Source organism: Exophiala bonariae (assembly GCF_035927105.1).
Source record: "Exophiala bonariae strain CCFEE 5792 chromosome Unknown scaffold_5, whole genome shotgun sequence".
NCBI classification, from domain to species: Eukaryota; Fungi; Ascomycota; class Eurotiomycetes; order Chaetothyriales; family Herpotrichiellaceae; genus Exophiala; species Exophiala bonariae.
The window spans coordinates 788,075-799,710 of NW_027042480.1; the positions used below are offsets into that span (position 1 = coordinate 788,075).

At 48.2% G+C, this 11,636-nt stretch overlaps 3 protein-coding genes across 3 annotated transcripts; 2 read left to right on the plus strand and 1 right to left on the minus strand.

Annotated features, from left to right (window-relative positions):
• Positions 1-1,560: 1,560 nt before the first annotated feature.
• LTR84_011050 (uncharacterized protein) lies at positions 1,561-4,104 on the minus strand (the record flags this gene model as incomplete). Its single annotated transcript, XM_064854583.1, has 1 exon — positions 1,561-4,104. The coding sequence occupies one exon, from the start codon at positions 4,102-4,104 to the stop codon at positions 1,561-1,563; it is 2,544 nt and encodes an 847-aa protein (XP_064709309.1).
• Positions 4,105-4,534: 430 nt separating this feature from the next.
• Positions 4,535-5,076, plus strand: LTR84_011051 (uncharacterized protein; the record flags this gene model as incomplete). The annotated part of the gene is made up of 3 exons (XM_064854584.1): positions 4,535-4,543; positions 4,594-4,607; positions 4,719-5,076. The coding sequence occupies 3 exons, from the start codon at positions 4,535-4,537 to the stop codon at positions 5,074-5,076; spliced, it is 381 nt and encodes a 126-aa protein (XP_064709310.1).
• Positions 5,077-6,613: 1,537 nt separating this feature from the next.
• LTR84_011052 (uncharacterized protein) lies at positions 6,614-8,347 on the plus strand (the record flags this gene model as incomplete). Its single annotated transcript, XM_064854585.1, has 2 exons — positions 6,614-6,847; positions 6,908-8,347. The coding sequence occupies 2 exons, from the start codon at positions 6,614-6,616 to the stop codon at positions 8,345-8,347; spliced, it is 1,674 nt and encodes a 557-aa protein (XP_064709311.1).
• Positions 8,348-11,636: the final 3,289 nt, after the last annotated feature.

Consider the following 11,636-nt stretch of genomic DNA (forward strand, 5'->3'; position numbering starts at 1 on the left):
CACTTCTGGGGAGGTCGTTGGCTGTGCCTCGCCCTTCTCGCTGAGCAACGCGTGCTTATAGTCAGAAGAGACGGGCTGTGCTTGACTCAGTGCGGAGCCACGACTGCATGGAGTTTCCATCGATGCTCCTTGACAGGTTTCGCAAGAATTGTGGCAGGGGGTTTGTGGTTGACGTTGAACAATGTCACAAGCGTCTGTGGAAAATATTGTTGGAATATCTGTGGCTTGGACGGGAGCCGTCGCTTGCAATTTGCTACGAGCACTTGAGGTTCGATACCGATGCCTTACGAACGGCCCAGTAAGACGTTCATCGTTGTCGCAATTGGGACGTGGATTCTGTCCAATGATGACATGCTCTGTTCGAACAGAAGAAGAAGGGGAGCCTGTCTCGAAGGCTGCAAGAATGTTATCCAATGTGTTGCCATTGAGTATTGCCGCGTGATAAATCTGGGAAGCGCTCGCCGGGGCCTCGATAGTAGTTTCAGTTGACTCACTACATGGACGTTTGGGAGTGTTCTCCTGCACACTCTGAACATCAATGGCACTGTCGGGGCCAGACATCAATAGTGGGGGGTGAGATGGCTGTAGTGTGTTTGGATCTTCACCGATTGCTTGCCCTAACGCGTACAGTGTCCTGAGTATTCGCACAGGCGCACAGAGATTGTTTTTGAAGTTCTTCCATCGTTCAAGCATCGAACCACTTGCACCCTCCCCTTGGCATTGAGTGCAGTTTGCCATACTCCTCCCAGGTCGCAGCATGATGTTCCAAGTTGAGAAGTACCAAGGGTCATCACGTACTGTAAGCTTGTGCGATAGATAGAGTAGGGGAAGCATGTATAGCCTCAGGGTAAGAAGACAGGCAAATATGATGTGTTGAAATAGCCGGCGAACCGTTTCGTGAGTTTCGTGGAAGAGGCTTGAGTGTTCCTGGACCGGGGTCGGTGGACTTTCTCCATGGTCTTCGTTTTGAGCCTCGTGCATTTGAACTGTTTGTTGGTGAGGCACTGTCGACGACATCGCGCAGATATTGACGCCAACCAGGCGCACGCTCTCATTCAACCCCGAGAGGCAAGGTAATGATGCTTCGAGTAGCTGAAAGTGATGAAATGAAGCATGAGTCGCAGTACATACACATGATAGGAAGTGATGAGTTGTGAATACAAGCTCGGATCAAGGAATGAGATCGAATGATAGGAAAAGTGCAGGTGAGGTCTTGTGTATGTGACACATGTTTGACAGGAGCAATGAGATCGAATGTGGATTGAAGGCAACTTCCACTTCTTTTGACAGGAGGCGCTTGCTCTTGCATGATATGATGTACACTTCAAAACAAGTCTAGCTGACACTCGTCGGAAGTGGTTACTTCCAATTCGTTTATCAGTTTGTGCCTGAAAACGAAAACGTCAAACTCAATTTCAATTTAAGGTGGTGACCCGGGCTGTCAGGGGAGATTTTTCTGTCATGCAGGATGATGAGGCTATCGATTGTAACTTATCTAGACACTCGTCCCTCGATATACGGTGCAAAGCACACCTCTGGGATCCCAGAAGAAGTATATGATCAGGGAGCACCAGCTCTCTCTGCATCCATTCTGTCCTTTTTTCTCTTCTTTGCGGCCAGTTCTCTCCGCCTGGCTTCCTTTTTGAACCATTCACTGTCTGGCTGTTGGCTTTTCTTGCTTCGTCGCTCTTGCTCTCGATACATCGGTGCCATGATGCCGCCGCCACTGGCATCGGACAGCAGCACGGCTTGTCTACGTGCCACCAATTTCTTGGCCTTCGCTTTAGTAGCAGCAGCAGACCTACTTCCTCCACTGAGGTGACTCCACATGTTGTCATCGATTTTCTCGACCTCCGCGGCAGTCTCTTGCTGAAACATGACCTCGGAAAGCAGCTCGAGTCGCTCCTTTGAGGTCGTGTATTTTAAGTCATGCAAATCTGCCATACCTGAGAGATGTGTGATGGTCTTAAAGGAATAACCCTGATCCACCAAAAAAGCTTGACGTTTTGCGCTGTAAGCCATTTCGGTTGTGTCTTTTGAGACTAGAGAGTAGAAAAATGCATTGAAGCCTTCATCATTACGACGCTTGGCCCGAAGAATGCGCCCAAGTCGCTGGGCCTCTTGACGGCGAGACCCGTAATGAGAGGATATCTGGATGAGGCATGTCGCTTCAGGCAGATCAAGCGAAGTATCGCCAATCTTCGAAAGAAAAATAGTGTTGATTAATTCATTGTGTTGAAAATTCTCAAGAATGTTGATTCTTTCCTGATTGCTTGTGTCACCATAGATGAATGGCTTCTGCATTGTCGTTGCGTAGTGCCGCAGTGCGCACAAGTTGTCACTGAAGACGATGATTTTGTCGCCTCGCTTCTCGTGGTAGTCAATGAGGTACTGGCAAACTTGATACTTAACAGGATTCATGATGTAGTATAATGCCTGCTTGCGAGTAGTTTCCTTCTGATACTCTTGATAAAATTCCATGGCCATTGGACACCAGACTTCAGCGCATTGCACCTTTGCTATGTGGCCTTGAGCAGCAAGTTCCATCCAGTTGGCTTCGTAAAGTTTGGGGCCAATGATGAAATTGAGATCCGTGATCTTGTCATCCTCTCTCAACAAGGTCGCAGTAAGACCTAGTTTGCAGTGAGCTCTGATATTCTCTCCGACCTTTCGGAACATCTTCGCCGGCACGACGTGTACTTCGTCCAAGATCATCAAGCCCCACTCTTTGCCGTAAACCCAATCCATCATTTGTTGAGTGTCATGCGCACGCTTGCCGCCGGCAGTGATCATCGAGTATGTGGTAACAAGTACCCCAGACTCTCCAGTAAACCGCCTCTTTTCAGAGGCCGAAAATACGGCAATGTCTTCTTCTTTGACATCTGACCACTTCTTGAATTCGTTTGCCCACTGGTAACTGGACATGGCACTTGTGCATAGAACCACTATGCTCTTCTTGATGTGACAGCCCGCGGTAATACCGACCAGAGTTTTGCCGGCTCCGCAGGGCAGGACAATGATTCCACTCTTACCACGGCCATTTCCGAACATTTTGCTGAGGGCTTTCTCTTGATAGGGTCGAATCTGTGTGGCCGGTCTCAGATCAATGGCGAGAGTGGGATTGACTTGATCTCCAGCAAAATCGTACTCTGATATTGCAGGGTACCCAATGTCGAGGCATTGCTTCGCTACTGTATCACGTTTGCTAGGTGCAATTTCGAAACTTGACGCTTCTTTAAAGTTATCTTCCTCGTCTTCTTCATCCCTCAGAGTGGCTATCATGGCTTCATCATCCTTGGATGGGACGTCTCGAGGTATCTCGACATCGGACTGTCCAGCTTGTCTCATGCCCTTGGCATTGTTGGTACCTTGAATGATGGTCGCCTTGGTTTGGACACGGCCAGTTTCGATATTTGTTCCTTCCGCTTTACATGGGCCAATAACGGAGTCTCGTAGCAACATATCAATGATTTCTCGTTCGTCTGATTCAACATAGAAATTGTTGTTTCGCAAGACAAGACGCACTTTGCCGTAAGTTTTTGTATGTCGGTTTATGAAGTCAATCACGGTTTGGGGTACGGGCGTTTTGGACATTTTTTCTAGAGCACGAATTATGTCTTCACCACGGAGACCTACCGATAGAGCTGCATACAGGCTGTGTTCTGTGAATCTATATTCATGCAGAAAAGAAGGTCTCGATTGCGGTTCTGCAATGGTGGTGAGGAGGTCGGTAGCCTGGGCGGCCAGAGGGGAGAAACTCTCGAGTGTAATCTTGGGCCCCTTTCTCGAACCCAAAGAAACGTTTGGGTCTATCCACAGAGGCCGATTTTCATGGTCAGATTTCAGGGACATCCATGAGAAATCCTTCTCGCCAAACATGGACGATTTCTGTTTGTGTTTGGCACCTTGGAAAGAACTGAAATCCAAGCGAGCTCTGGCTTTGCGGATGTGCTCTTTCTCGCTATCACTAGCGTCCTGTGATCGCGCATCGGAACCTGAGAAGTCATCATCACTGTCTAGGCTGATGGGAGTTGAAGGAGCAGGCGTGGACCGCTTCGAGGATCGAGCGCTCGCCTCCTCAAGAGCCTTGCGCTTGAGTGACATGGTGCGAGATCGTTCTCACAATGCGCAAAGAAAGGAACGGAGATTGGAGGAATGGAAGTGATGGCGAGTCGCGTGAAAGTATGAATCGAAGGTCACTGGAAGGTATCTAAAGATGATTTACTTGCAAACGGGTTGAGAGATGATGTGAAATCAAAAGGTCCTTGCTGCCTGGGTTTGCGAGTCGTGCAGCTGACTGAGGCTGTGCTCATGAGTCATGTGGTCCGGATAGATATTCCGATGCCGAACCCTGTGATCCGTGATCCTCCGTAGTTGTGGCGCAAATCAGGTCCAGGCCCGAGTTGGATTTCAGTTGGAGAATGGTTTGCTCATTCTTCTCTACATTATGCGACCGGAGCTGTGAAGTGTTGCACAAAACTTTTGATTTGAGATCACACTGCTTCGTTATTAGACAAGCAAACCCTGTTAAATCATGAACACAGTATGCCGAAGCTCTCATTCCCGGTGACGATCTAACTAACACTCTCTTAGATCAGATCAACCTGGTATGTTTCCATCGAACCCAGACTGGTGCTCATCAAGTCTTCCGCTACCATAGATATATGCTCCTCACCACAGACGAAAGGATGCCTACCCAGCTAACTGATGTTCTTTAGGATGGGTTGGGGTGTCCTCTGTGTTGCAGGTGGAGGTGCCTATTACTTCGCAAAGAGATCGATCAACTCCGACCGTGCAGCCCGCTTCGAGGCCGAACAGAAGAAACAATCTCGGTTACGACGATTAGAATCGCAGAGCGGTGCATTTAGCGAGCCTTCCATCAGAACTAAGACGAAAGCAAGCTCGAGCAACAATACCAAAGGCATCGATCATGCAGGAAGTCCCAGCAGTGAGATTAGTGAAGAGGCTGCGCCTGTGAGCCATGCACCGGTCGATGCAGAACAGCGGGCCAGGGAGAAGAGCAAATACGAAGCTGCAGAGCCTTTTAGGAGTAAAAAGGGCGATCGCTTCAGTTAAGAAACTTGTACAAAACAACGCACGAACACACCGGCAGGACCGATCGCACCTGCAGAAGACAATCGAGTATCATCTTGAATTGTCATGTACATCCATTTAATGGCTAATGGGTTCCTCCCTTCCGTGGCCATTCATATACACCCCAAACCGAGCTGACCGAGCTGAGGGTGGTATCACTTCTTGTGTATATCATAAGTCGCCGACCATGCAGTATCCTTTCCTAATCAATGCTTTCGAAACGCCAGCCAAGTGCTAATATTTTCTCCTATCCCATGCGATTACGCGTGACAGCATAGTGGTGCATAATGCTGTTTTCTTGAGGCGTTGGGATGTCCAGAGTCTCTCTCTCGTTTTGATTCGATTGCAGGTGGAACGAAGGGCAGGACGACTGCCGATGTGATGATTGCGCCAGCAACGGCAGATTGTAGCTTTGTGGCAGGTCTTGGTGCTTGTGCTGAGAAATGGCGGATGGCAGTTTGGGTAAAAGACGAAGCAACGACGGTACTGACACTCATGATTGCGGCTGTAGTATGAAGAGTTCCAGAGTGATTTAGAGGGGACAGTTTAGGTGAAAACGATCCAAAGAGGGGCCAGGGGGCCGACCAGCTATTTGAACCAGTTGTGCGGTTGTCTTACAAGACTGGATATGTATTTACAAGCAATCAGATTGGCTCCAGGCAACTGTGTACCTTGGGGCCTGCTAGCCTGGGCTGGTGGGATGTTGTGTGCCTTGTGGTAGTAGTAAAGTATGGAGAGGCTCAGATGAAAGTTGAGTCACCAATACGTGGGAATTGGGAGGAATTGCGTGCTCATGCAGGTTGCATTAGGTATCACGAAGTTTAGGTGACCAGGTGATTTGGGCAGCCTATAAGATATTAAGATCTAGAAAATACAGTGGTGTGAGTGTGCCAACTTGTTCCTGACCATGCCACATTATATTGTACGTGGAAGTGGTTTGTCATGCCACCCTCGGGATTGTTAATGCAAAGTCCAGGTACGAGATACCGTCTTCCAAGACCGATTTACACGCGGAATCAAATTGTCGGCTGGTGTGGGCATGATTACTTCGTCCTGATGAATTCGGAGCTAGCTTGGAGTCTACCTAACCTGCCGAATACTCGGGGCATGCGACGCCCACTCGTGATCATCAGGGCCGGCAGACCAAGCAATGGGCTGTGTAATTCGGAGCAGTATTCGGAAAGACGGCAATGCCCACCATCGGCTCGGCCTTGGACCGAAATCCCACGTTCAGCTGCACAGATGAGATGGATGAGCAGACACGAACTGTAGTAAACATACAGACTGATTTACAGCGTTGAGAGATATCTTGGACTGAGGTTGACCATTTAATCCACCATGGTACCTAAGTTGAAGGATGAACTGCATACATATGTACAGTTAAGTAGTACATACATACATATGTACACTATGTATGTACATACTGTACAGTACACCTAGAGAGTTTGATGAGATAAGATGCAAAGATAAGATAAGATAGTATGAGATAATGTGCCACGTGATTTTTTCACATCTCAAAATGACTAGCTCGAAGCAGAACACAACGTATCATCCGCCTGGCTTGCAACCATTGCAACTTCATGCATCTCATCAAACTGCGCTCATGGCCGCGCATCATCTATCCCTTGCAAAGGCAACGTTCGCCGCCTCTTTATTGCGACCTGATATAACCAAGGTATCTCGTGATGATATTACGCACTTCCAAACCATTTTTGATCAGACCCTCCACAAGTGCACCCCAAAGAACATTCAGGTTTGAAGGATTCTAGTCTTACGCGTAGAAATGAAACTCGAATTTACTGAAGAACTTTAGGCCTGTAAACAGTGGCTGCTTGAGAATGTCCTTGTCTCGACTACAAGGACCTTGGCTCTAGGGAAATTCCTCGTCTCCGTTGCTAGACATCACGAGCCTGAAGCCCAGAGCCATTCAAAGTCTCTAGTGTCGCGCCAACGACTGCACATCCTCTACCTACTCCATGACCTCTTCCACCATGCCAAATACCACACCCGGAATCCGCCAGTGGAAATTTCCGTTCCTCAATCCTTACAACCAGTATTGCCTGATTTGATTCAATTGGCAAGTTCGCAGCGCAAACCCAAGGTTACCAAGCGGCTGGTCGACTTACTGGATATTTGGCGTCAGGAGGACTACTTCACGAAGACCGAACAAGCCCACCTCCAGAACTCCCTGTCAGCATCACCGACGACAAGCGAGCCAGCCTCGCAGAATGACACCAAGTCTGCCGGTGCCATTACAGAGCTTCCGTACAACATTCCGTCGACTCATGGAGACCCATCCCTACCATTCTATGACCTACCAGCTGCCAACCTCATGCATCTGATTGTCCCTAACAGCTCTCAATCTATTCGACCAGATGAAGTAAGGGCTTTGCAACTTTCTGCCGGTCCTGCCGATGAGAGCTTGGTGCATGCGCTAAAAGATTTCTTACGAGATGTTGACAGAATGGATAATTCGTTCACGAAATTTGAAGATGAGGGCATCTTCATCGAAGTCGATGAGCTTGGCCAAATTCAACACCGTAACGAAACAGAAAGTATCGGGGGTGATACATATTACGGTTGGTCACGCGCGTTCTGTGACAAGATGAAGTCCCGAGGCAAGACAAATGTCACAGGTGCAGGTTTTCGCAGAAGCCAGTCATCCACCTCAAGTCGCAGTCTAAGTCGAAGCCGGAGCCGAGGCCGAAATCGAAGCCAGAGTCGAAGTGAGAGAAGTCGTAGCCATGGCCGCACGCAACGTAAGAGGAGACGTTACAGCGGATCATCGAGTGAGAACTCACGGTCTCCACAGTCGTACAATCGCTCGACATCCCGAGAAAAACGAGCTCATGATCTGCGACATTACGACAACGCCCGTGGAGAGACAGCAAATCTAGCACCGTACACTACCTTCACGCCTCATCTTCCTCCGAGACTTGATTCATCGAACCAGTTTAATACTGCTGTAGCCGTTCCTACCATCCCTTTCCCGGGCTCACCTTTCCAGCAAACCCCGTCGAACGTCACAAATGTCTTTCCTCCACCCCCACCTAACTGGGCTGGCATATGGCCTCCGCCTCCGCCACCACCCAGCTTTTCTGGTGGATACAATCACCTCGGTCTGCCGTTTCCACCAAATATGGCCAACATTCCATTTCCACCAGGGGTGTCGCCATTGCCTCCAGGGGTGTCGCCATTGCCTCCAGGAATGCCGTTTAATAATGAAAGAAATGGGTACAAGAGGCAATCTTAAAAATCAGCAATAATAGACACTCTTCCAATGCGGAATAGACAGTCCTCTGATTCCCTCCCCAATGGTTAATGCCCGAGACAATCAGGATTGAATGGCTCTAGCGGCATCACTGCACAAATAACCATCTGTCCTAATGGAACTTTGACAAGGACGTCATATGGGGAAGTCTCCATATCGAGACATGATATACCATTAGGCATGGCGATGATGTGCATTGAAAAACAAAATTCTCAACGAGGTTTGAGCCTAGCTTGGTCTCCAGGTTACGAACATGACGGGATGATGGATGGCTTGCACTGGGACAGCCTGATCGAGAAAAATGATCGAGATCAGACATCATTTCTCCAAACATTACAACCCTTCTGTCTAGCCTGTTTATGGTCGGAATGATCCACATTTGCAGCTATTCTTCGACCGGCAGCGCGCGTGTCAAACATTCTTACCATGCAGACAGTCGATCGTCTACCGCCCTTTCGCACATATGTATTGTTCACTCCGGACAACGTACGAGTAGAAGACAAACATCAATGGCGTAGTCCTTGGTCTACACCTGCAATGCGTTGGTGCAGTGATTGACTTGCTTCTCGTACCTCGACCCACTCGATAGCTGATTGCTCTCTTGGATCGAGAATTTGGATGGGAATTGCAATTTGGCATTCGTTCCCGTTTCGTGGAACTCGACCACTTGTTACACTACTTCCTTGTCTACGACATACTAATGCATTCTTCCGAGTCCCGAGGAAAATAGACAGGCCTAGTGTGCCTAGGCTCGATCTGTCACTACAGTCACTTACGAGGCTACCTATCTAGCTATCCCGGTAGTATCATCACACATTTTGGAGATGAAAGCTATGGACAACTCACCTATCAGTAGAAATTGATAGGTTAGGAATAAATCAAATGCAGCTGCACTAAGTATCCCGTCGAATCAAACAGCAGAAGCAAGGCGATTATAGCGAGTGTTGGTTGCTGAGATCAACATGGAGCTTTGAGGACTCGCTCTCACTTCTGCATGACAAGAACCACAAATATTTGGTCATAGGCTGTTTTAAGGTTGAGGTGGCGCTCTTGGCAGACGCAAGGCTGCACCGAAATGACGCCAAAACCAGGTTGAGCAACGTCATACCCCACTTTCCTACCCCGTGTCCCTGCCCAAGCAAATGTTTGCTATACACAACACGGCCCAAATCATGGCCACAATATACCTACGGATTTGTTGTACTTCCCGTTGCTGGGAGGGTGTGCCTAAATTATCATTTGGACTATAACGTGCTATGTATACTGCGGACGACTCTATTGCAACTGAGTCCTGTAAGTTTCCCACGACAACTCACAGGACAACCAGATGTTGCAGATGAGTGGGATTTGGGGTGCATGAGCCATCATCGCATCCACTCCCAGCCTTCAATATACCTATCCTATTTGTGCAAGCGTTTCACCAGTCACCGTGTATAGCTCACAAGACCCTTAATATCTCCCGACCCACAGGGATCCTCGCTTGCCAAAGAGCCGTTAGATTTAATGTTCTTTGCCATCGTATCATGGGCAAAATCCCATGAAGGATGCAGAATGCTCTCATCTTGCATGTTTAATCCTAGACCCTATCCCGCCCCTGGGATCGGCAGGGTCCTGCTCCACTGTTCATGACCACATTTGATCATTGATTCGCTCGATCTCCAGTTGTTGGTGCTCACCATCAGACTTGTGGTGAGGATCAGAGAGTCAGCTTGCTGCCGCTGATCGACAGTCTGTGCTGATCTGATCCCTGCTTCGACCACTCGACTTCGAGACATCAATGCTAACGTGCATCGACCCTGGTCCAAGCCAAAGATGTTACTGGTTTTCTGACGCCACCCGCTTCCAACACCATGAATGACATTTGGCTTTGGCTGAAACCCCGCCCAGCTCGCCTTGGTACTGGATGGCGAATGCTTTCATCTTTCATCTTCAGCCTGGTGAAGGAGTCTCTGTATAAGTATTTTAGATTTCTCTCCCCTTTTCACCATATATCTTTTTCTCATCATCAAACTCAAACAATCTACTTTCCTCAATACACAAAACCAGCGCGGCATTTCATCAACCTACACCGAAGTCTCAATAATTATTGTATAACATCCATTCGACAACCAAACAATTAAACAACAAAATGCCTCCATCTGTTGAATATCTCACCATGCCTGCTGAGCCTCTTGATTATGAATCCGATCCTGTTGCAGCCATGTCAACATATGCTCGCATGATGCATTCCCACACCAAAGAACAAATGGATGCAGCAACACGTTCAGCTCGGAGACGAAGCTCTGGTTCATCAGACAATCAGAATCCTCTATCTCCTTCCAAAAGCCACAGCAGCAATTCCTCACGAGCCTCTTTCTAAGACCGCTTGACCTTTTTCGATTTTCTTTATCAATCAGCGTTCAAAGCCAATGAAATCAATTCTTACACGAACTTCTTCATCATTCACCAGGGGTTGTCGAGTATCTCCAGTGATTCGATCCCTCCCTACGGCGGGCATCGGGAAGGTAGACGGAGCGTATTGATGATCAACTATTATTTCCCTATTAGGGGTTTTGTACCAATAAGCCTGGAGTTTGGGCCGGTTTTTCTTGCAGATCTGTCAATCGGTTTGGTGGGGGATGTAACTCCCCGTCCAGCAGGGGCTCTAGTAGTTTCAAGTAACAGTATCTCGTGGACTCGACCATTTGCCAAAGATTAGTTGCTATCGAGCATGAATATTACAGCACTGTTATACAAATAAGATCAATTATTTAAACGCACCGTCCTATCTGTAGCATCTTCTACGTGTGGACCTAGGTAAACCTGCAACAAACTTCTAACATCTCCTTGCGGTGGTACTAGTTGTAGGTCAAGTTCGATAAATACATCATTAGTAAAATGTCAATTCATTTTCGTGATGCCGAGCTTATGGAAACAATGTTGGGTGGGCATTAGGTACTGGGATGCCACTTTGTCGCCCCAAAAGTAGGGATGGTTCTTTGGAAATGGAAATATCATCGTCGATCGTTTGCATCATAGTGCCTGTTGCACTGCCTCACAACTAACGACCACTTCATCTGTAGAACAACGTCATAAGTCACACCAGCAGCTGCCCCCTTCCGTTGTCTGCCAATGGCCCGTCCCACTAACGATAACTGTGTGGAGGATAGGAGTGGATTTGTATCTGAAGGTCGTCAACTTGCAGGCGCTACCAGCGACACCTATCCACCTCAACAGCAACCTGCAAGGGACAACTAGGTGTACCTCGGGCGACACTGCTCATCACACTTCT